Raw genomic sequence first — 22135 nt, 5'->3', positions numbered from 1 at the left:
GAAGGCCTGTGCTATGGAAATAGCAATGGATGATGGTCTGCATGACTGTCCCCTATTATAAAGTGATCCATACTGGAAAAAAAAAAATGTTCAGAATATCTGCCGAGATCCATCCTGCTGTGCTAAATATTATGTACTCTTTCAAAATCAAACACTTATTTTTCATACTGTTGTCATCCAACTCTAGCCCAGGCCTTGATCAAACTGCTCAGATTATCATGGAGAGGAAATAATCTAATTGATAAAATCATATTGTTTCAGATAAAATGCTCCATGAGGATAAACTGATAGGAAAATCCAGTCCAAAGGTAGACTAATAGATTGCACATAGACAATTAAATTTACAAGGAAATATACATAGTTCTGATTTATACTTGTCAATGTAATATCAGGGATTTTCCTCAGGCAGAATTAGTGTGCAACATGTCATGTGTTGTGCCCTATACAAAACACTTTAGGTAAAATACATCTCTGGCATGTATTTTTCCCTTTTCTGTTTTTCAGTAATATTTTTATTAGGAAAGGCATTAAAGTTGTGCAAACTGGGTTGGATACAAGAACCAACTCTATATCTTCACCCAAAATTTGAATTTGCCTAAATAATAAAAAAAAAATCCTGAGATCTAAAAACCTTTGTGTAACACACCCATTTTTTAATTTTAGTTTTTATTTTCACATTTTCCTTGCTGTGGCCAAGGTTTGAATCAAAAGTGGTAAAATACTTCAAGAAAGAACCTCCTTACTGTGGCTGTGTTCTGAATGAGTTCAGGAAGTAAAAATAACCTCATGCTACCAATTCAGACAAGCTTTGCTGCCTTAAATTTTTTTTAAATAAGCATTTGAATTCAGGGATGTTCAACCAAACTGAACCTTTGAATCTCTTTTGAGTTTCATCCATCACTAGGAGGCATATACTGTACTGGAATGATGAGCATACATTTTCTAAAGTACTCATATGGCCTGCATCACCTTATTATCTATGCACTTCACAATCTTTATCTTCACAACACCCCTGTGAGACAGTGAAGTATTATTATATCCATTTAACAGATGGGGGGGAATTAAGGCATAAATAAAAGACTAAGTGACTTGCCTAAGGTCACACTGGAAGCTAGTGATGAAGCAGGAAATTGAACGTAGGTCCAGGGCTGGCTCCAGGCACCAGCATTCCAAGCACGTGCTTGGGGCGGCAATCTGCAAGGGGCGGCAGTCCGTGTGTTTTTGCCACCCCAAGCAGGGCGCCAAATTGCTGCCGCGGACGGCAGGGGCAGTCCGTGTGTGTGTGCCGTTAGGACGGCATGCGCGTTTCCACGGCAGCAGCAATTCGGCGGCAGCTTCTATGTTCAGCTGCCGCGGCGGCAATTCGGCAGCTTCTGTCTTACGGCTGAAGACAGAAGCTGCCGCTGAATTGCCACCGCTGCGGAAACGCACGTGCCGCCCTAAAGGCACATAGACTGCCCCCACCGTCGGTGGCAGCAATTCGGCACCCTGCTTGGGGTGGCAAAAACAGTAGAGCCAGCCCTGCCTAGGTCTCATTAGCCCCAGGCCAGTGCCATAACCACTGGGCCAGTTGAGAGATCTAGTAAGATAGTTTCCTATTTTTTAATAATTATTTCTCACAACCTCATAGGTTTGTGCCTCTGTCCCACCTGATCTCCAAGGCTGCAGTGACTCTCTGCAGGTTGTGCACTTCAGCTTCATGCATTAGTCATGGTATGTATCTGGATATTCAGCCATGCTCCTATCTCCTCCACAATATTACTAAAGGAGTCCTCCTGGCAAGATGACTTGTTGGGAGTGCTGAATTTTTCTGCATAATTTTGACCCTTCTTTGGGTTATTTGGGAGACGAGATCTGGCCCTTAGTCTTTCTAAAGGTAAATTACCCAGATCCAGAAAGGTGAATTTTCCCTGGTTTACTGATGTAGAATCAAAATCATCTTAATATTTCAGTCCATGGAGTTAAGCATGATGGAGCTGGACGAACCAGCCCCATCATTATCTGTTTCCTAGCTACAAAATAGTCTTGAAAACATTTTCACATCCCACTAATGAGAATTCAGAGAGTATTACACCAAATATACAAAATCCAGGGTTAAGTTTCCTCAGTGAACAATCTAGTATATGAATCTGAAAATCCCATTTCAAAGAATACGCCCATAAACAATGATCAAAGAAAGCATTATTCAGATTACATTTTGATAGTCTATCAGAATGTACCATATTTTAATCAATAAAAGTGGATGACAAATGTTTTCCATGATAAAAAAGGACCTACATTTGTTGGACTGCAGTTCCTTCTGTCCTCAAGTATATTCCCACCACTTCCGTTAACATCAGCTGGAATTATACCAATCTGATTTAGGGCAGAATTTGGCTCTGAGACGCTATGTGTGTGTGTGTGTGTGTTTGTGTGTGTGTGTGACTGTTCCTGAGTGCTATCCCTCTGTGTGCATGCATTGTTCATGCGTGCGTCTGTATGTGTGTGTGTGTGTGTGTGTGTGTGTGTGTGTGTGTGTGTGTGACTCCTCCACTCCTTCCCTCCCTCTCTCCCTCTGACTGTTCCTGAGTGCTATCCCTTGGTGTCCCCATCTGTGATTCAGTCTCATTTTTATTCATGTATAACTTGGCTAATGCAAATGTTGATCTTTTCTTTTTAAACTATTTTGTTATGCAAATGGACAACACGTACAAATAGGGAGATGTGGGGGTAGAATTCAGAATTTTCTATTCTTTCTTTGTCTTTTGTTAGCATCGATACTTAATCAAGATGAATAGAGAGATGACCACGGCAAACTAAATTAAAATGAAATATTTTTGCAGCTCTGTTTTCTTTTTAATTTTAAAGGAGAAGCATATTCAGTCTTGCAAGCCATCAAAGCAAACAACTTAATGTAAAATCCTCCACAGAACTTTCTTCATGCTTTTTAATGGACCGTTCTCGTTCTGTCAATAATCCTTAATTATATGTGAAATCCCATTAACATCGATGGGACTAATTGTATGAGCAAGAGCTCCACACATGAGCTAGGATTGCAAGATCAAACCAATAACTATGCACCTGATCCAAAGTCAATAGTAAGACTGACATGGAGCAAAAATACATCCTAATAGATCTTTCTTCATTTATCCACCCAGAGTGGAGTCACTAATTGTTTTAAATTAATGGAGATATCCCATCTCCTAGAACTGGAAGGGACCTTGAAAGGTCATTGAGTCCAGCCCCCTGCCTTCACTAGCAGGACCAAGTACTGATTTTGCCCCAAATCCCCAAGTGGCCCCCACTCAAGGATTGAACTCACAACCCTGGGTTTAGTAGGCCAATGCTCAAACCACTGAGCTATCCCTCCCCTCCAATTGTAACTCTTTCATGTTTTTCTGCTGTGTCTTCCAAATTATTTTCATCCCATGTATATGCTTTTAATAAAGTTTTAACTTCCCCAGGCTTCTCTGAGAAGCAGGTTTTATTTTTAGCATTTGACTCCAATTTGTGCAGGGTGCAAGACTGCCATTTGTGAACCAAAAGCAGCCCCAATGAGCTGCTTTCAGCTACTGTGCACAAATCAGAAAACTTGTATATCTTCTTCTACTGTAAATAAGTGTCTTTCCCTGCACTCTTCCCCTGTGTATATAACAATCATTTTCTCTTTCCTAGAAATATTGAAAAACATACACATGAGCACAACTGAGCTATAATCACTTTTATTCCTAACCCTAGGTGTCTATAATCAATGTTGATTGTTTATTGGAAAGTGATATGCTTTAGTAATTATAGAAATATTTCTGCTCTTGGATACAAGTCTGAAGAAAATGGGAGAGTCCTTTCTGCATTCTATGGGAAAATGCTAGGGCCTGGATAATTTCAGTCAAATTCAGATAAGATGTTTAGACTCCATAGTGCTCTCAGAATCACTGACTACTTTCACTAGCTCTGCTGCTCTGTAAGAGACATAATTGGATATGACTTATACCCTGAGGAGCCAGAAGAAGGTGTAACATAAAAACAGTCCCCACTCATATTTAACTTACATCCTCTTGTACTTTCCACCCACTGCTATGTATTTTTGTAGCCCCTCATTCTCATCTGCCAGTAGGGTATTTTTAGAAGATTCTTCCTCTTTTCCCCAACCCTCACAGTTTTAGCTACCTTAAAACAACTAAAATCCCAGTTTTGAAGCCGCCATAGCTGCTGACATGGCATCTTGGTAGGTAACAACATGTTCCATGCCGGGCAGGCAAGATTCTTTATTGGTGAAGGATGTTGCTAATGTAGCCTCCAGAGGAGTTCTTGAACCTGCAGAATGACCTCTATCAAAAGTTAGAGTATCTCTGACCAAATCAAAGTCCTGTTCACCTTTGTCGCACAAAATAGCTATTTGCATCCATCATCTCAGCTTCTTGGAAACTGGCAAATTCATGGCCTCACTCTACTTGGAGGCACAAAGGGAATGGAAACCACACATATCTTCCTACCTGGGAATTCCCCCCAGCATGGGATATTCCTCAGTGGACACAGAACCAGTGTAGCCCTCTCCTAACCATTGCAGCGCCTGGTGAAGGGGATATGTTAGGGTAGTAAACAGAAGTGGCTGGGTTATGCTTTACTCTGGCTATGCTCAGTTAGCAGATGGGATTAGAGGCTACTCTAACATGTGCCAAGTCTGGGCAGAAAATCAGGGACCTGTAACTGGGTCCCTGATGGTGCCTCTGCCTCACCACTTTTGAAAACTTGTAAGCAGAGAAACCAGACTTCTTGATTACATACAAACAAATTATGTTTCTATAACTTAATATATAACTAATGGAAGAAATGGGAAGTTGATGGTAATGAATATAAATCAGAAGTTAGGAGTTGCAGAAAATTGATAAGGGGATTAAAGGGGGACAAGGAGAAATCTGTGCTAAGCAGAGTCAAGGACAATAAGAAGTTTTTAAAGTATATTAGGAACAAAAAGAACCCTAACAATGGAATGTAACTGGGTGTAAATAGTAAAATGATCAATAATAATGCAGAAAAGACTGAAGTTTTCAATACGTATTTTTGTGCTGTATTTGCGAAAGAAACAGATATATAGTCTCATCATATGGTGGTGATAACACCCTTTCCATTCCACTAGTATCTCTGGAGGATGCTAAACAGTACTATAGTTAGACATTTTAAAATCAGAAGGTCCAGATAACTTGCATCCAAGAGTTTTAAAAGAGCTGTCTAAGGAGCTCATTGGACCATCAATACTGATTTTCAATAAGTCTTGGAGCACACGGGACATTCCAGAGGACAGGATTAAAGGCAACATTGTGCCAATTTTTAAAAAGGGTAGACAAGGTGACCCGGGTAATGATAGGTTTGTCAGCCTCAGAATGATCACAGGCAGGATAATAAAGCGGCTGCTATGGGACTCAATTAATAAATCATTAAATGAGGGTAATGTAATTTAATGCAAATCAACATGGGTTTCTGGATGAATTTAATACCTTTTTGTGATGAGATTTCAACTTGGTTGATAAAGGTAATAGCATTGATGTAATTGACTTAGACTTCTGTATGGTGTTTGATTAAAAAAACTAGAATAATATAAAATTAACATGGCACTCATGAAATAAATTAAAAACTGGCTAACTGCTAGGTCTCACAATGTAATTGTAAATGGAGAATCGGCATCGAAAGAGTGTGTTTCCAGTGCGTACCGCAGGGATTGGTTCTTGGCCCTCCTCTATTTAACATTTTCATCAGTGGTGTGGAAGAAAAAATAAAATCATCATTGATAAAGGTTTGCAGAGGACACAAAAATTGATAGAGTTGTAAATAATGAAGAGGACAGGTCACTGATATAGAACGTTATAGATTGCTTGGTAAACTCAGTGCAAGCAAACAACATGCATTTTAATATGGTTAAATGTAAATGTATACATCTAGGAACAAATAAAGTAGGCCATATTTACAGGATGGGGGACTCTATTCTGGGAAGCAGTGACTCTGAAAAAGATTTGGGGATAGGTGGTGGATAATCAGATGAACACCTTGAGTAGGAGTAGACAGGTTGTTTTGCCTCTATATTTGGCACTGGTGTGACCACTGCTGGAATACTGTGTCCAGTTCTGGTGCCCACAGGTCAAGAAGGATATTGATAAATTGGAGAAGGTTCAGAGAAGAGCCACAAGAAAAATTAAAGGAAAACAGGACTTATAATGATAGTCTCAAAGAGCTCAATATATTTAGCTTAACAAACAGAAGGTTAAAGGTTGACTTAATTACCATCTATAAGAATTTATATGAAGAACAAATATTTAATAATGGACTCTTCAATCTATCAGAGAAAGGTATAACATGATCCATGTCTGGAAGTTGAAACTAGACAAATTTAGACTGGAAATAAGATGTAAATTTTTAACAGTGAGAGTATTTAACCATTGGTACAATATACCAAGGGTTGTGGTGGATTCTCCATCACAGACAGTTTTTAAATCAGGACTGGATATTTTTCTAAAAAATGTTCTGTAGGAATTATTTTGCAAAAGTTCTATGGGCTGTGTTATACAGTAGGTCAGTCTAGATTATCACAATGGTCTTGGAATCTATGATCTTCAGAATTGGCATTTTTAGTTAAAGAGATGAGCCTTTATAAATAGCTATTGCAGCTACACACAGTGATTCTCTGCTCATTTAAAATAAGAGGAATGCTGTACAGGTTTGGAGAGTGGCATCTTATTGAACTGGCATCTCTATGCTGCCTTTTCCTCTCCTCAGGAAGCCTGCATGAACTGTCCAAGACAAGGTCCTGCAAACAGGCCAGGATTTATCTGCATAAATTAGCAGTTTGTGGAAATCATGTATGAAAACAGTGTTGAACATTTATTGTACATTGAATAGAGCTCTTAATTATTCATCATTACAGGTTTACTTGTATTCTTGTTTCACATTATTATAATAACTATTTTTTAAAATTAACCATACATTTTATATAGATTCTATGTTTTACAAAATTGCAGGATTGGATGGTCCATAGATTAATCCTTGATGTATATCAAATAACTCCTCATCTGGAAATATAGATGCTTCAGAGATAGGAAATGAATAATTAATTTGTTTTCCTGGGTTAAAAAAAAAATCCCTTAGGTGCTTTTCTGTTTTCTGCTGAGGCTTAAATTTTTTAGTTCTCTGACTATGTTTTACACCCTCCAATATGTCTTGTTTCTATGGAGACACCCATGAACTGCAGCTTGCATTCTTCTGCACATCACAATGCTAGGTTGCTTCAGTGTTTTCCCAATGCTTTGCATTTTTCTCTTTTAATTTGAACTTAATCAGTATACTGTGCTCTCTATTGTTTGTTTAATGCAAACACAGACACAAACACACACACACGCACAGACAAACTGGTATTGTATATAGCATTGTGTTAGAATTGTTGGGCATGGCCTATCTGTAAACAGAAGATCTTCTCTAAGCTTAATGGTACAGACCAGCATGGTTATCTTATGATTTAGCTGGAGTGTAATCTTAAGCTTCATTACTTATATTGTATATGGCATGATAGATAAGATAATCATATGATACTTCAGACCTCTTAAATAACAGGAAGGAAGTACGGTATAGTGATGAGCCCAAGAGATCAGGATCTCTGTATTCTATTCCTTTCACACTAACTGACTTGCTGCACTACCACAAGAAAGTCTCTTAACCTATTTGTGCCTCAGTTTTTTCATCTGTAAAAGATGGTTAATAACATTTAGTTATCACATGGTAGTGATATGGGGCTTAATTATGTAGGGCCATGTTCTGCGCCTGTGTGTCCATGGCTCCCATTGAAGCCAGCATTTGTATTCTGCAGCCGAATGTATTAGTAAAGTGCTTTGAGATTCACAGACTAAGGGCACAATGTAAGTGCAAACCTTACTGTTTTTATTAGAAGTATACTATAAGGTATACAGCATTTTTAATAAGAATCATGAGGGTGACATGATGCCAAAGCGCGCTCCCATTACCAAAGGAAATCTTGGCTCCATGAAGTGTCTGTGGCAAAGCTCTCATTTAGTTCACTGGAGGTAAGATGTCACCCAGCTGACAATCAACCAGCCAAAGCTTGTCAGGGCAATACCAAGAACTGAAGCTCTTTTGGGGGGATGGGAAAGGAATCATCTTATGTTGAAATAAATAGGTGTTCTGCTCAAGTATTGTAAGATAGAACTTGCACAAGCCTAACACTAAAGTTATATATTGTGTGTATGCTGAAATTCTGTAAGTCACTGTAAAAGAGTTCTTGGTGGGCTGGGTGGCCTAATGGCTAGCAGCCCCAAGTTGGGGCAGTGGTAGGGGAGCCTTGGCCCATCCATTCCATTGGGCACTGACCCAGGACCGTAGGAAGGTCAATAGTGTTTGGCCTCCAAGGGGCCCTCTGAGATACCTTCCCAGGATTACGTCCTGCCGCTGCTTTCCTTCTTCAGCTTCTGGCCCCGAATCAGCAAAGGGATAGCTCAGTGGTTTGAGCATTGGCCTGCTAAATTCAGGGTTGTGAGCTCAACCCTTGAGGGGGCCGTTTAGGGACCTGGGGCAAAAATCTGTCTGGGGATTGGTCCTGCTTTGAGCAGTGGGTTGGACTAGATGATCTCTTGAGGTCCCTTCCAACCCTGATATTCTATGATTAAAAATAAACTAAACTGTCAGCTCCAGCTAGTCTGGGTATATAGAACTATTCCCTCAGGGAGAAGTCTCCAGTGCCTTTGTACGGAGCCTTCTGGATACGTCTGTCTGCCTTCTGAACTGGGTTGCTGCCTTTTAAACCCTGTCTCCAGTTGGAGCATGCTCTGCAGGGCTGGAGCAACCTGGGTCCAGTACTGTGCTTCACCCCCCTCCAGTCCAGTGTGGAGTTAGTTTATCCCATCACAGTCACCTTGCTACATGCAAAAGATGATATATAATTGTTAGGCAACTGTTGTACTAAGAGCACTGCTTTACATGCTGATCAGTTTGATCTGGTTGTTTCCTTGTGCTCCCCATCTGTCTGTTGTATCTCTTGTCTCTGGTCTTACACTTACAATGTTATCTCCCCAAGGCAAAGACTGTTTTATTGTGTGTTTGTAAAGCACCAAGCACAAGGAGGTCCTGGTCTGTGGTTGGGGTCCCTAGGCACTGTGGCAATAAATAATATAAATAAAATAAAATGTATTTACCATGTATGTTAGTAACTGATATTATTATAGCCAAGAAATATATGATTTTTTTTGAGCCTCTCATTCTCATTTTGTTGCTGAACTAACATAGTAAAATAGACAGCACATTAAGCCTAATTTTTAGGACATTTCAGTGAATGGGCATTGTTTTTACCTTTATGGATCTTTACATTCCATCTTGAATGTTTTTAAATCACTAAATTTGTTTGTTGACACTGCTTTCCCAAGGATGTTAACTAAAACTATGTACCCTAACAGATATAGTTAAACATAAACCTGTTCTTGACAGAAGTTGGTGGAGTTAGAACAGGGATGAATAAAGCTTATTAAATATAACTTATATAAAGGTTCTGCTGTTACTGTGATTTTCTTCATGTCATTATAAAAGATGGACCTGAAAAGGTATGTCATGTGTTAACAGCAAGCTAATATAGAAAAAGAACAATTCAGGCATATAAAGATGTGATAATCTAGAAAAATAGCCATGTTAGAAATGGGTTTACAACTTGAATGGTCAATGTAAACAAGACATAGTTAAAGCCACATTGGTCCTTCTATTAAGGTCCATACTCCCAAAAATGAGGATTTAGAAAATTTAGAGAGGGGATTCCAGAGTACCAAGCTCCATTCAAATCTTTAAGCACTAAACTTTTTTCATTGTGCATAGCTTTCTATGCATAAAACTGAATTGCTGAATTATTTCCGTGCAGAAAGGACTCTCTGAAATCAAAACCTCAGTGCATAATTAATTATGTGAAAAAAACGCCATGAACTTAAATATACCTGGTCTTCCTTTCTTATCAGCTCTCTCCTCCCTCTGATCCAAAACTAAGTCTGAGGACCTAGATTATAGATCCAGACATTTCCCAGCTGCTCCAATCCATGGGGGGCTTCCAGGTTCACTGACCTTGAGCTTAGAAGAACAGCATGGACTTGTCTCGTTGGTCTCAATGTTTAACTGTGTTTGTAGCTCTTAGAAAATTTTTGTTATCTGGGAATGTGGACCCTTGATCTGGCTTTCTCTGGGGAGAGTAGCAGCAGTGTGGAGTGAGGAGAGAACAAAAACCTTTCAGCACACAAAATTATATGTGTTGAAGTCCATCATTTTCAAGACTCCCTTTGCACGTGAAGCCTTTTCCTGCACAAATTCACTCATATATTATATTTTAAATGCTACAACTTCAACATTTAAAATTTTACATGCCAGTATTTTTGACAGGGAGCTAATCAGTAATGATGAAAAATACTGATGATTTTATTTTCAATATTTTTTTAAAGTGTGGCCTTCGCATACAGAATTTTAAGTTGTGTGAAATATTAAAAGCAAGGATTTATTTAGTCTTAGAGTACTAAAAATATTAGACATTTTGTCCTAATTTCAAGTTTTTTAAAATCCTATAATGAAAAAAAGTTTGAACAGTCAACAAAATTAACCCAAGAATAATCACTAGTTTTGAGGACAAAGGAATGTTTCTGTTCAAAGTTGTTTTTTGTTTCTTTGGTTAGGTCAGTATAGAGCTTATAATGGAACTCTAGTTGTAACTATGTGTCTGTTGTGTATTTACAATATATAGATAGATAACTATAACATTCTATTTATTTGCTGTTCAACTTTTTTGATCAGTTTTCAGACAAATCAGTTTCATGGTTTTCATAGAGTTCATTGAAGCACCTATGCTCTATAAAGAGAAAAAATGTAGTGTAAAATAGAGAATTGGAATGGGTTGAGGCAAAAAGAGAACAGAAACAAGTATCAATCCAAACTCCATGACCTCACCGCACCTTAAGCTGGGGAGGGAGGGTGGAGAGGCGCGTTGTCTGGCTTGCCCGAGAAAGGGTATACTTCATTAAGAGGCAGAGAAGCATGGATCAGAGCAGATCAGTGTGGGTATGATGATTCATCCCCCCAGGTGACCTGACCCGAAGGGAGGGGAGAATATATAGGGGTAAGCCGGGCAGTAAAAGCCCCCTCTCACCCACTGTCTTTTGACCCAAATTCATCGGGGGTCATAAAGGAGTCAATAATTTTTCATCCTGACATAGCATATGGGGCACCTGAATTATTCAGGGAGAATGGAGTTGACCTGTCAGATTTGGAGACGGACACATTTTTGGTCGATGTTATAGGAGGCATTAGGAGATGTCTGGGAACCCAGCTGTGGGGAGGCAGCCAAGCTAATAGCTGGCACCTCCTTGTGGGGAATGACCAGTGCAGGTACTCCATAGGAAAGAGATACAGTGATCAGATAAATGGATTGGTAAAAGATTTAAAGTAGGTGTTTGTTAAAGGAGTGGAAATGGGGAAGGGAGGTTGAACTCCCTTGACTGGCATGGCAGGGAGCCAACTGCCCCACAACCATTTATAGTCCACCTTAACCCTCATTCAGACAAGGGCATGGAAAGATCCTGGCAGTGGATTGGCTAGTAATCAGGATGGAAAAGGGGAGGGGGGCTAATGGATGCCCTCTACTCCCCCCTCAGAGAGATAGTGAAACGATCATAGATTTACTTGCACTGTACTCTTTTATCTGCTGGGTACTCCCAGACAGTTAATAATAAAGTTGTGGCCTAATTAAACATATCCAGTGTCTCCTGTCATTCTTCCAGTACAACCACATAACTAGATAAACACTGAGCCTTTTTATGCCAAGCTTTCCAAACATCTTTTATGGCACATGACAAATAAAGCTCAATCAATCCTGCAATAATTAATGTACTAAAATCAATTAAAATAAGTGGTTTTGACAGATCAGTTTGTAAGTCTGTTCTAAAGCAATGTGATGGTAGGAGCTTTCCTGATGGGAAATATCCATTGTCCAGTGTGGTACCACACTTTGGATTGGACATAGGTTCGGCCTTATTTAATAGCTTCATTAACAATATTAAGCAGGAATAACAGCATGTTAATGAAATCAGCAGATGATGTAAACAGCAGGGAGCACAGAAAATACAAGATACTTAAAGATTAGAAACATGGGCAAAAAAGTAATATTATATTTCAGTTGGGAAAATGGAAGGGAATGCATCTGGGATAAATTAATCCAAAGCAGATATATGTATATACTGGAAAACAGTAATCCTGAAAGACACCTGTGGGTGATACAAGACAGTAAATTTGCAATTCAGTATGGTAGCAAAAAAGCCTATGCAATATTTGGAAGCATGTGCAGATGGCTTGTGCAACAGAACAGGGAGGATACTGTCGTCTTTTACATGAATAGGTGAATTGGAAGGAGTTCAAAGATGAGCAAACAGAATTCAGGAGTTAAGGAGATTGACTTATGAGGAAAGATTGAAGGAGCTAAATGTACATGGTTTGGTTAAGTAATCAATGGGGATGGAGGGAATAAAACAGTCTACACCCTTGAAATATTTGTAAACTTCCAAGAGGTAGGTGAGTTATGCAGGGTGTGAGAGGATGACTCTCTCAGCAAAGCATCAGCAAAAAATTATATCAAAGAAAATATAGCCAAGATACAAACTACTTACTAGTGCAGCTGTCTCCAAACTGTGGGGCACATCCCACTAGGGGGACACAGAGGAATATTTGGCAGTGCATGGAGGGGCCTGGGCCAGCCCTCACAGGGAGTGGGGAGGGAGCACCACCCAGCCCTGCTCTGTCCCCAGCTCCGTTCCAGCCCTGGCCCTAGCCCCAGCCTCAGCTGCCGTTCCATGCACCAGGCCCCAGACCTGCCTCCATTTGCAGCCCCGGCCCCTTACCCCTGTCCACAATCCCCCCATCCCCCTTCCTGGCCCTGGCTCCTGGGGGAGGGAGAGGGGCAGATAGAGGTAAGGGGGGACATGACTGGGAAAAGTTTGGGGGCCACTGTCCTAGTGCAAGGTGTTATCTGCTAGTTTACAGCACAAACAGGCTACAGTGCTTGAACCCTGTAGGGTGCTGAGCTGCTCCTGGAAATGGCGAATGGCTTCAACTCCCTCTGACATGACTGGGAGTTGCAGGCACCTGACACACCCTGGAGCTGCCCAGAATCTTGCAGCACTGAACTCATGAACTGCTAGCTTCCCACTAGGTCCAGACTTCTGCCTGTTGGAGGGGAGACATTTCCAAAGTGTTCCACACCGTCCTCTCACTACTCACAATCTCAGACTCAAATGAATTACATCTTCCTTTCCACTCATCTCCTCCTCTTCCAGTAACTCACGTGCTGCAGAAAGATTAGACAACTCCCCGCCAACTCTGAAAGGTCATTTTCAACCTGTTCTCAAATGACTTGTTAAACTCATACAAAAACATGACTTGTAACCTGTATGACTGGGTCAAGACTGAGATCACATTCTAGCATCTGCTAGAATCCCAGCTGGTGCTTCCTACTCCAGTTCCAGCTGGAAATGGGGCCCACACTGGAATTGTGGTATCTGAGGTTCAGATTCACATCTGAACTTTAGGATTCAGCCCTATTTCTAGCTGCAGCCTTCTAAACTGGAATGCCTACAGATAAAACAGTGAAATAACCTTTCAATGATAGTCTGGAATAAAATAAACAGGGTGGTTAAACTCCAAGCGGTTTGGGGCAGTTCCCACGAATGCATCAATCATGATGAGGAGCTCAGTTCTCTAATTAAAAACAAATTGTATCAAATATTTTTCAGCTTTACCCTCTCAAATTAAAGCTTAAAAACCTCCCAGGAAGGAAAGGAGGCCAGATTGGAGGGGGAGGAGGTGAGAGGAAGGAAGTGGGTGGAGAAAACCACTATATTCCCAAGATGCAAGGAAAATGGAAAAATAGAAGAAAAAATATATTAAATCAATGTAAACTAAGAGGTAAGTTTCAGGGTTTTTTTTGCATTTTATTTACACTTTGTGGGGCTATTTTTAATGGTGCTTTTAAAACACACACACACACACACACACACTCACTAAGTGTGGGGTATCCATTTATTATTTTGCCTATTGCTGCTCTAGGCCCAGGTTATATTTCCAGTAAGACTTTTCAGGGTGTGTGTGGTGGTGAGATATCCAGACATGTCTTGCTCTTTATGTGCTAAGCCTTCTATCTCATGCTCAATGAGCAGCATGAAGTGAAGGGATATCCCATTGTGACACACACACACCGTTGTGTCTTAGAGTTAAGCAATGGAAATAGATTGTTTAGGCAGCTTTAATGGGCCTTGTTCTCCTATTACTTATACCAGCATAATTCAACAGAGTACCAATGCACGTCAGGAGAAACCGCATGGAAATCAATAGACAAGCACTGGAGTCATTTGGAGGAGAGTCAGGCCCACTGGTTAAGATCAGATATGTCTTTATATAACAATGATTTTTATTGTAAGCTGCCACAGAGATTGTATAAATCCTTTGAAGGTTTGATTGGAGACCACCAACAGCTGTGTAGTTCAGACTGGTGCATTTAAAAGCTTGTTTGTTACTGGAATGTTTATTGCTACTCTGCCAGGAGGCTGCAAAAGCAACAGCTGAATAAAAATATTGCTGACTAATAAGATTGTGCATGTGTTGTAAATATCACATGGGGTTACAAGTGAAACTGAAGATTTTGTCCAAGATGAATTTAGAAAGGAAGGAAGCAGGAATCTGGAAACAGTGGATACAAATTTTCTGTTATATACAGATGCACCAGTATCTAAATCGGAGGAAAAACACAAACAAGCAAACCCAAAACAAACAACCACCACCCCCACAGCCCTGCAGTACTTAATACTTTTGAATGGATTGGGCTGGAGAACAGGCCCAGGAGATTTACAGCATCTTCATATTTGAAGATGGGGAAGTTGACCGAATTGATGTTTTGATCACAACGTTTGAGGTTCACTGCATACATATAATATTATTACAATCTACTGTTGCCTGCTCTCACTGTTTAGACTTCCTTAGCTTTTCAAAAAGTTTTTTCTGTTTTTCTTTTCAGAATTGAACTGGATGCTTAAATATTTCTACAGCTGCCAGTTAAATAAAAGTGTGCCTAACAGCTGTGCCCTTCGGAATTGATACATTATGGATTAAGACTTTGAAAGCCATATATTTGTACTATTTGAACTACATATATTTTTATTCAGGCACGTCCTGAGCATTTAGTGATGCAGGGCCCAATTCTGCTCCCATTGAAATCAATTATCAAAACTCCCATTGGTTTCAATAGGAACACCATTGGTCTCCAAATGAATAGAAATTGAGAACTGTGATGCAGTTGAATTTGCATGATTTTTTATACATAAATGTAGATAGTAACATCTTTGATCTTTAATTTCTCCCCTCCACTCCCCACTGGAAAGGAGGATTGCAGGGAGAGTGGGAACAGGAACTAAGTGGCAATGGGGTAAGGAGAGATGATTCTGGTGGTGCACGAATATAGAAGGGGAGAGGGAGATCTGCATGCTGGTGGGGATGGCTGAGCAGCAGGAGGTGCTGAGGAGTGGGCAGGAACACTCAGAAGAGCTGCTAGCAGGCAACATTTGCAGCTCTGTTGGTTGAAAAGCAGAGTGACAGCTGTGCCCTTCTGTCATGCAGTAGAGGCAGCTGTGTGCCATGAAGGGGGTGGTGAAGTCGGGCTGGAGTGTCCACACATTCAAATACATTGAGGTTCAAATTTTCAATGATGTTTAAGTTCTTATTAAAATCAATGGTATTTTAGCATCTAAATCCCCTAGGCAGACTTGCAAATTCCAGCCTAAAGTGACGCATCAGAAATAAAAGTTTAAGTAAAAACCTTTGAAGGTCAAAACAGACAGCTGCATCCAGACTTCTTAGTCATCTGTATTTTGTTCTGTACAGAATAACAAAAGGCATTAATCCCAAGCACTTGTAGCGTTGCCCAGATATTTAAAATACAGTCTCTTTAATAAATTATACATCCAGCAATTTCAGCCCAACTCCCATAGCCAGAAATATCCAGCCAAGCAATTGAACACAGATACACCCATCCCATCACACACCTTCTCTTTGTTGTTCTCTCTCCTCCCATGGAACTGATGAGTTTTGCAGCATTCTCTACATTGCAGTTATTGTAGACTAAGGTTACAGGACGATGTTCTAAAGCTGAGGGGCCCAAACAGAGAATTCCCTGCCAGCAGCTCTCCAGCGCAGGCACCTCTGCTGACTGCAAATTCCATCAGTATGGAAATGTGAGCAAGGCAGTGCCTCAAATGGGCCCCTAGCCACTGAGATTAAAAATCTAATACTTTGAAGTCACCTGGAAATCAACAGCAGCCACCCGAGATTGTGGAGCATTGGGGTTCACACCACTTACCAAGCATGCTGTGTCATCTTCAGTTTACAGATGAATTTAAGATATGCACCATTAAGCAGTCCAGTCTTGAACAGTGGATGGTGGCAGAGAGATCCACCCCTGAAAGAGATGCTTGCAACCTCCTGACTATGGCTGCTAGTAACAGCAGGTGGGAATCTAGCCAAACCCACAGCAAATCTGAACCACAAGCAGAGGCAGATCCAGAGTTGTCAACCTCAGGAGACCAAAAAAAGGAAGAGGTGGCCACATGCATTGCATAACTTCTCCGTTGCCTAAATCCATTAAATCCCCCTCTTCTCTTTCATGTCACCCTAGAAGTGAAGTGAATCTCCTTACGAGGCACTCATCTATTACCTTTCACACACCCATGATGCTCAGCTTACTCAATTCCCACCCCCACCACTGAGGCTAGGTAATAGGTGAATGTGAACAAGAGAGGAGGAAGTTGGAAGTAAAGAGTCAATGAAGGGGATGTCACCCTCAATGGAATAGGGATACCTCCTACAGTTACTGCCACTCTCTGCCACTGAATGCGGACAGTAGTCAACACGTAACCAAGGGTAGGAAGGCTCACACCGACCAATACTGAATCAAGATACAGAAAGCAACTTCTCACTTCTCATAATCCTCTGGCCCCTTCCGAGGTACATCCCTAGCCCAGAGTACTTCCAACCAAAGGGAGAACCCCCAAAAAACCTCACACACACTCTTCCACAATTACCAGAGGGTACTGGGTGGAGTGCCTGTCAGGGTATTCCTACACTGCAGCTGTGGGCATGAATGGCAGCTTGTGTAGACATACCCATGCTAGCTGCACTCTAGCTAGCTTGCTAGAAATAGAAGCAAGGCTGCTGAGGCACGGGCTTCAGTAGGGGCTGCACAAGTAAGTACTTACCAGGTTAGGTGGGCTTGTGCATCCCGCGCTGAAGCCTACGTACAACATCCTATATTTTACTTTTAGTGAGCTAGCTAGAGTACAGCTAGTGTGAGTATGTCTATATGAGATGCCAGTCACACCTCCAGCTGCAATGTACATGTGCTCTCAGTGGCAGAGGTCCCGTCCACAAGGGGATCAATCCCATCCCCTGGCTGTTCCAGGAAGCTGGGACTGAACTGCACTGGTGCAGTGGCTGCTAGATGCCTGTAAAGTAGTGGGTGAGGCAGCTGTTTCTTATGCCCCGTTACGGCTATAGATGGTTGTAAAATCACTCCCCTATAGTTACAACACAGTTAATTTTTTAAAATGTATTTTAATAAACAATTATTTAAAACAAGTATTTCTATACGGCAGAACTAGCTTAAAAATTAAAACCAGTCCAATATTCCCTTTTCAATTTTATATATAGTGTTCAGTAACCATTTTAGGCATGGTATGTGCATAAGTTCAAATTAGTTTCCCAGTTTAAAAATTACTCTACCCATGAGCAAACCTAGGGGGAAGTTCTGGAGTTAGGAGAAAGTGCAGCTGTCCATTTTACTTCCTGGCTAAATCTGAATGAGTGGGGGGAAAACACTGGAGAACATTTAAGTCAGTTAAGAGAATAGACTGAAAGTGACAAGGGAATTATTTGAAATACATTATTGCTTTTTAAAGAATAATTGTATTTAGCAAGTTCATTTATTAGTGATGAGTTTTAGCAGTGTTTTCAGATAGGTGGAGCCTATTTTCTCAATAGATTAAATTAAAAGACATTACAACTCTGTTTTGGATAGTATCTTACATGCATCTGAAAAGAGTTAAATACTTAGATTGTGTCATATTAGTATTATTATTAATTATTTGTATTACCATAGCACCTGGGATCCCCACTCATGGACCAAGACCCTGTTGTGCTAGTCTCTCTACAAACAAAAAGACAGTCCCTGCCCCAAGGAGCTTACAGTCTGAGTTACGCATGTATGCAAAGTACCTGGCACAAATACATTGTATTGGGGCCTCTGGTTGCTACTGACATAATAACTAAGGGTGAGATTATATCCTGAACTGCATGGTCATTTAAAGGTGTACGGTTGAGTGAGTCTCCTCCACGCCCATCTTTGGATTCCTCAGACCACTCTGGGCATGTAGGGGTAAAACAGCAATATGCATCCCTGAATTCCCCCCTGAAGCGGATGTGTAGGGTGTAGACAGACAGGCGTGGGTAGATGGAGAACTTTGGCTCTGCTCTCCAATGCTCCTGCCATCATAGCTGTGCCAGCACAGGGGCCAGGGAAAGAATCTGGTACTGGTATGAGCCAGCAGCACCTTATTACTCCCCCGGAGCAAGGAAGGAATTGTGACTTTGAGGTATGTCTCCTTGAGGGAAGGACGGCTATCCACCACCTTTTATGCGGGGGACGCAGTCTACCCCACGAAAAGGGAAACTATAAAGTGAAAGCAGTAGAAGAGTAAATGTTTACTTTGTGAATACAACTGTTCTGCACTATTATTTAAGAGTCCTATAACTAGATTAATGTAGTAGCCCTCCTAGCATCTTTTAGCCCTATGATGATTTCCATAACATATTTACAGGAATTAGGCTCTTTTGAACAATAGCAATTATCCAAATACATTATACAAAGTTATGACAATAAAATAATTGAATTCTTAGTTAATGACTGTCCAAGAAGAAATTGTGAACATAATCTTACTATTTTTGCATTTTCATGATATTTACTGTTCTGGGAAATGTTTTCTCAGTTCAATCATAAGTGGAATTTAGCACTGGTGTTTAGTTCCTATTTGGAGATCCCGAAGTTCTGTCTTACCCCTACTGCTTAGCATTTAACGATAGTGGTCTTCATAGTCAAACACACATTATGTAATTTGAATTATTTTTAATATTTTACCAAAGGAGAGACAGACGGAGTTGTTAAGGGACTTGCCCCAAGCCAAGTCAATGACAGTGCACAATGATTTGAGCTCAGTGGTTCCTAATTTCAAATAATGGGTTTAAAACACTGGACAATACCTCTCTCAATGAGACATCCTTGTATATTTCCAATGATATTTATACCTTGAACAGAAAGGTGTTGCCTTTGGAATAACTTAACTGCGTTTTAATATATATAAACCACTGTAACCTTAAACAGCTGCAGTTAAAAAAATTCTTCTATTTCTCATTGTGTCTAAAAGCACCACAAAAGTTTCTTTATGTATAAAAGTATCTAGATTTATTTCTGTATCTGTTCTTGGAAAAAAAGTGAGTTTTCTATTTTGCAGAGGTCATGAGATTCCACTATTAATCACATCTATTTATTAGTTTATATTGTGGAACATACGAAGGACTTTTCCTCTGAGATGAATTCATACACATATTGTGTATGACTTGCATCTCTACTGATGGCTTGTCTTTAAAAACTAAAGACCTTTCATGTATAAAATGAAGTGAATTGCATCATTTATGGCGCAATGGAAAGAATACATCATAAGGAAAAAAGTGAAAGTTATTCTCTTCCATCTATTCTTCTGTTTAAATGTAGAACAATAATCTTCCTTAAAAAGGAATGAACAGAGTGTGTATGTAGGAGGGGGTGGACAAAAAAATAAGACTAGGTGCTTACCGCATCTCTCAAAGCTTTCACAAATGGAACACTAATCAATCTTTTTTTTTCTTTCAAAGGTCTCCTCTCCAAATAAGTTTTATGGATCATAGTCATTGAATATGATTCAGGGATATTTTAAACCAAGTAACATATAAAACTGAAAATTAGGTATAATGCAATTCTAGATTATTGCAATATTTCCTCCTTGTCTCAGGAGGATCTACGGTCATGATTTCTCAATGGCACTGTTACAGGCTAGCAGTGTTTGCTTGCAACACCCTACCAAGTCAGCAGGTACCGATACCCTGCTGTGACATGCCGATTCTCCCAGGGAAATGGGAACTGCTCTCTGCCTGGGGGGATGTTCTGTGTTGTGGCCTGAGAGGTCTTGAAGGGGAATCTATAGGAGTAGCTGGATCTGGGGAGAAGACTCAAGCTGATTTTTTTAATCTTATTGTTTTCTTTGTTAAAGCCAAACTCCAGGAAGGGGATAAGTTTGGACTTTCTGTACAGTGTGGGCTGTACAAGTGAGCAAAGTTACCTGCTCACTGGCACCTAAAATAAATGTTTTACTAGAGAAAGCTATTCATGATCAATTTCTTCTCTTTCCATCAATAACTTCTCTCTCCACCATTTAGTATATGACAAAAATTGTCTACACTTGCTGTAAGAGTAATTCAAAGCCTAGGTCATTCTAATGAACTACATATAGTACAATGAATAAAAATACAGTACAGTTCCTTTAATCTGTATCATCATGTAAGCAGTTGCCACTGTTCTCTTCAGAATCATGGAGTAGAATACTTGATACATTATTCTAATAACTTGGAACCAGTATATCCTATGGAGATAAGGGGTGACTACAAGATTAAAATCTCAGTGATATTTGATTTATGCTTGTAAGAAACTCCTGAGTTTAAGAGATTAATAATGTATAAAATCTTTGAAGAATAATTTGAGTAGTATTTGGCTACATAAAGAGGAGCATGCAAAGAGAAAAATGTATAAGAACCAATATTCTGTATAAGTGCTTGGGAGAAATATCTGGGTCGCTTTCTACTAATTTGGCTTCCTGAATAGAGAAGGGAGGTTGTAGCATTCATTTTTTCCTCACAGAAAAGTTGTTCACATGTTCAGTGGTTCCACTGGTTTGTAATGAGAATGTTGAGGATATCCTAGTAGAAGCTTTAAGGAAAATTGTCATTCTGCTATATTTAATGGCAGCTGAGCAAGGTAAAGCTACAGTCCTTCAGGAGCTGTAGATATGTTAAGGGTGGAGGGGTGGGGGACCGTGTAAGATAAAATATTTTGAGGTCATAAGATTTTTTTTAGAGACTGCATGAGTGGAAAGTTAATTGCTCTAATATCACAAGAAGAGACTTGAGGGAAGCTGTGGTTGAAATGACTTTTTACAGGATGAAAGATAATAGAAAAGGAATATTGATTTTGGTTCATTTTTAAAAGGGTTGGAGTCTTCCCCTCTTGCTTTGGTCTCTTTCACTATAATTGCTAATTTATACACTGCAATTCATGGTTTATGAATATGCTCATTTTATTTTATTGTTTGGAGCTGGAAACATCTTTTGGTTGCTCACTTTGGGCCCCATCCATTGCCTATTGAAGACAACAGGAGTTTGTCCAAACAATCCAATAGTCACATGAATACATAAAAGGAAAGTTTATAATACGAGGGGACCATGAATTTACTGGTATTTTCAGTATCTTCAACAAAATATGTGCATTACATTTCACTTGGCTCAGTCAAGTCACATTATGAACACTTTGTTTTCAGATCAAAAAGTATTTCAGTGCCAAGTCAAATGACAGCCATTTGTACTTTTATCTATTTTTTTAAAGAAGATACAAAGCCAAATTGTTGAAATAGCATTAAAGATCAGACTCCTAAATGCAAATGCAATGACTACATCCACTGAAATGCACAAACATCCATTGCACGTAAAAATGAATATCTGCACATAAGAGCAGGTTTTTAAGGAAGAGGATGGTTCTCATCTCCCAAGATTTGCTCAACACCATTTAGTATTAAGATTCAATGTTTAAGATCTTATTTAACCATAATAACTAGGAGATTCAAGCTGAAAGCTAAACATTGCCCTTAATCACTCTGCTGTGCTTAGGTCTTGCTAAACATTTCCAAACATTGGGGCAGTGGTATGGACTAAGACGAAATTATGGTGCTGGTTTCCAGAGAAG

At 39.9% G+C, this 22135-nt stretch overlaps 1 protein-coding gene across 2 annotated transcripts in view; it reads left to right on the top strand.

Annotated features, from left to right (window-relative positions):
- Nucleotides 1-22135, top strand: part of DLGAP2 (DLG associated protein 2) — a 654575-nt gene that overhangs the window by 233184 nt on the left and 399256 nt on the right. The window contains exon 1 of one of the 2 annotated variants that reach the window (XM_054024257.1): nucleotides 13881-13953. The exons of the other annotated variant lie outside the window; for it this stretch is intronic. Within the exon in view, the coding sequence (XP_053880232.1) occupies nucleotides 13896-13953 (58 nt within the window). The 5' untranslated portion in view covers nucleotides 13881-13895. Of the gene's footprint in view, nucleotides 1-13880; nucleotides 13954-22135 lie in introns of those variants that run through there. 2 annotated transcript variants of the gene reach the window in all.

The sequence above is a fragment of the Malaclemys terrapin genome, chromosome 3 (genome assembly GCF_027887155.1).
Source record: "Malaclemys terrapin pileata isolate rMalTer1 chromosome 3, rMalTer1.hap1, whole genome shotgun sequence".
NCBI lineage: Eukaryota > Metazoa > Chordata > Testudines > Emydidae > Malaclemys > Malaclemys terrapin.
The sequence above is the reverse complement of the archived record's forward strand: the minus strand, read 5'-3'. Positions and strand labels throughout refer to the sequence as shown.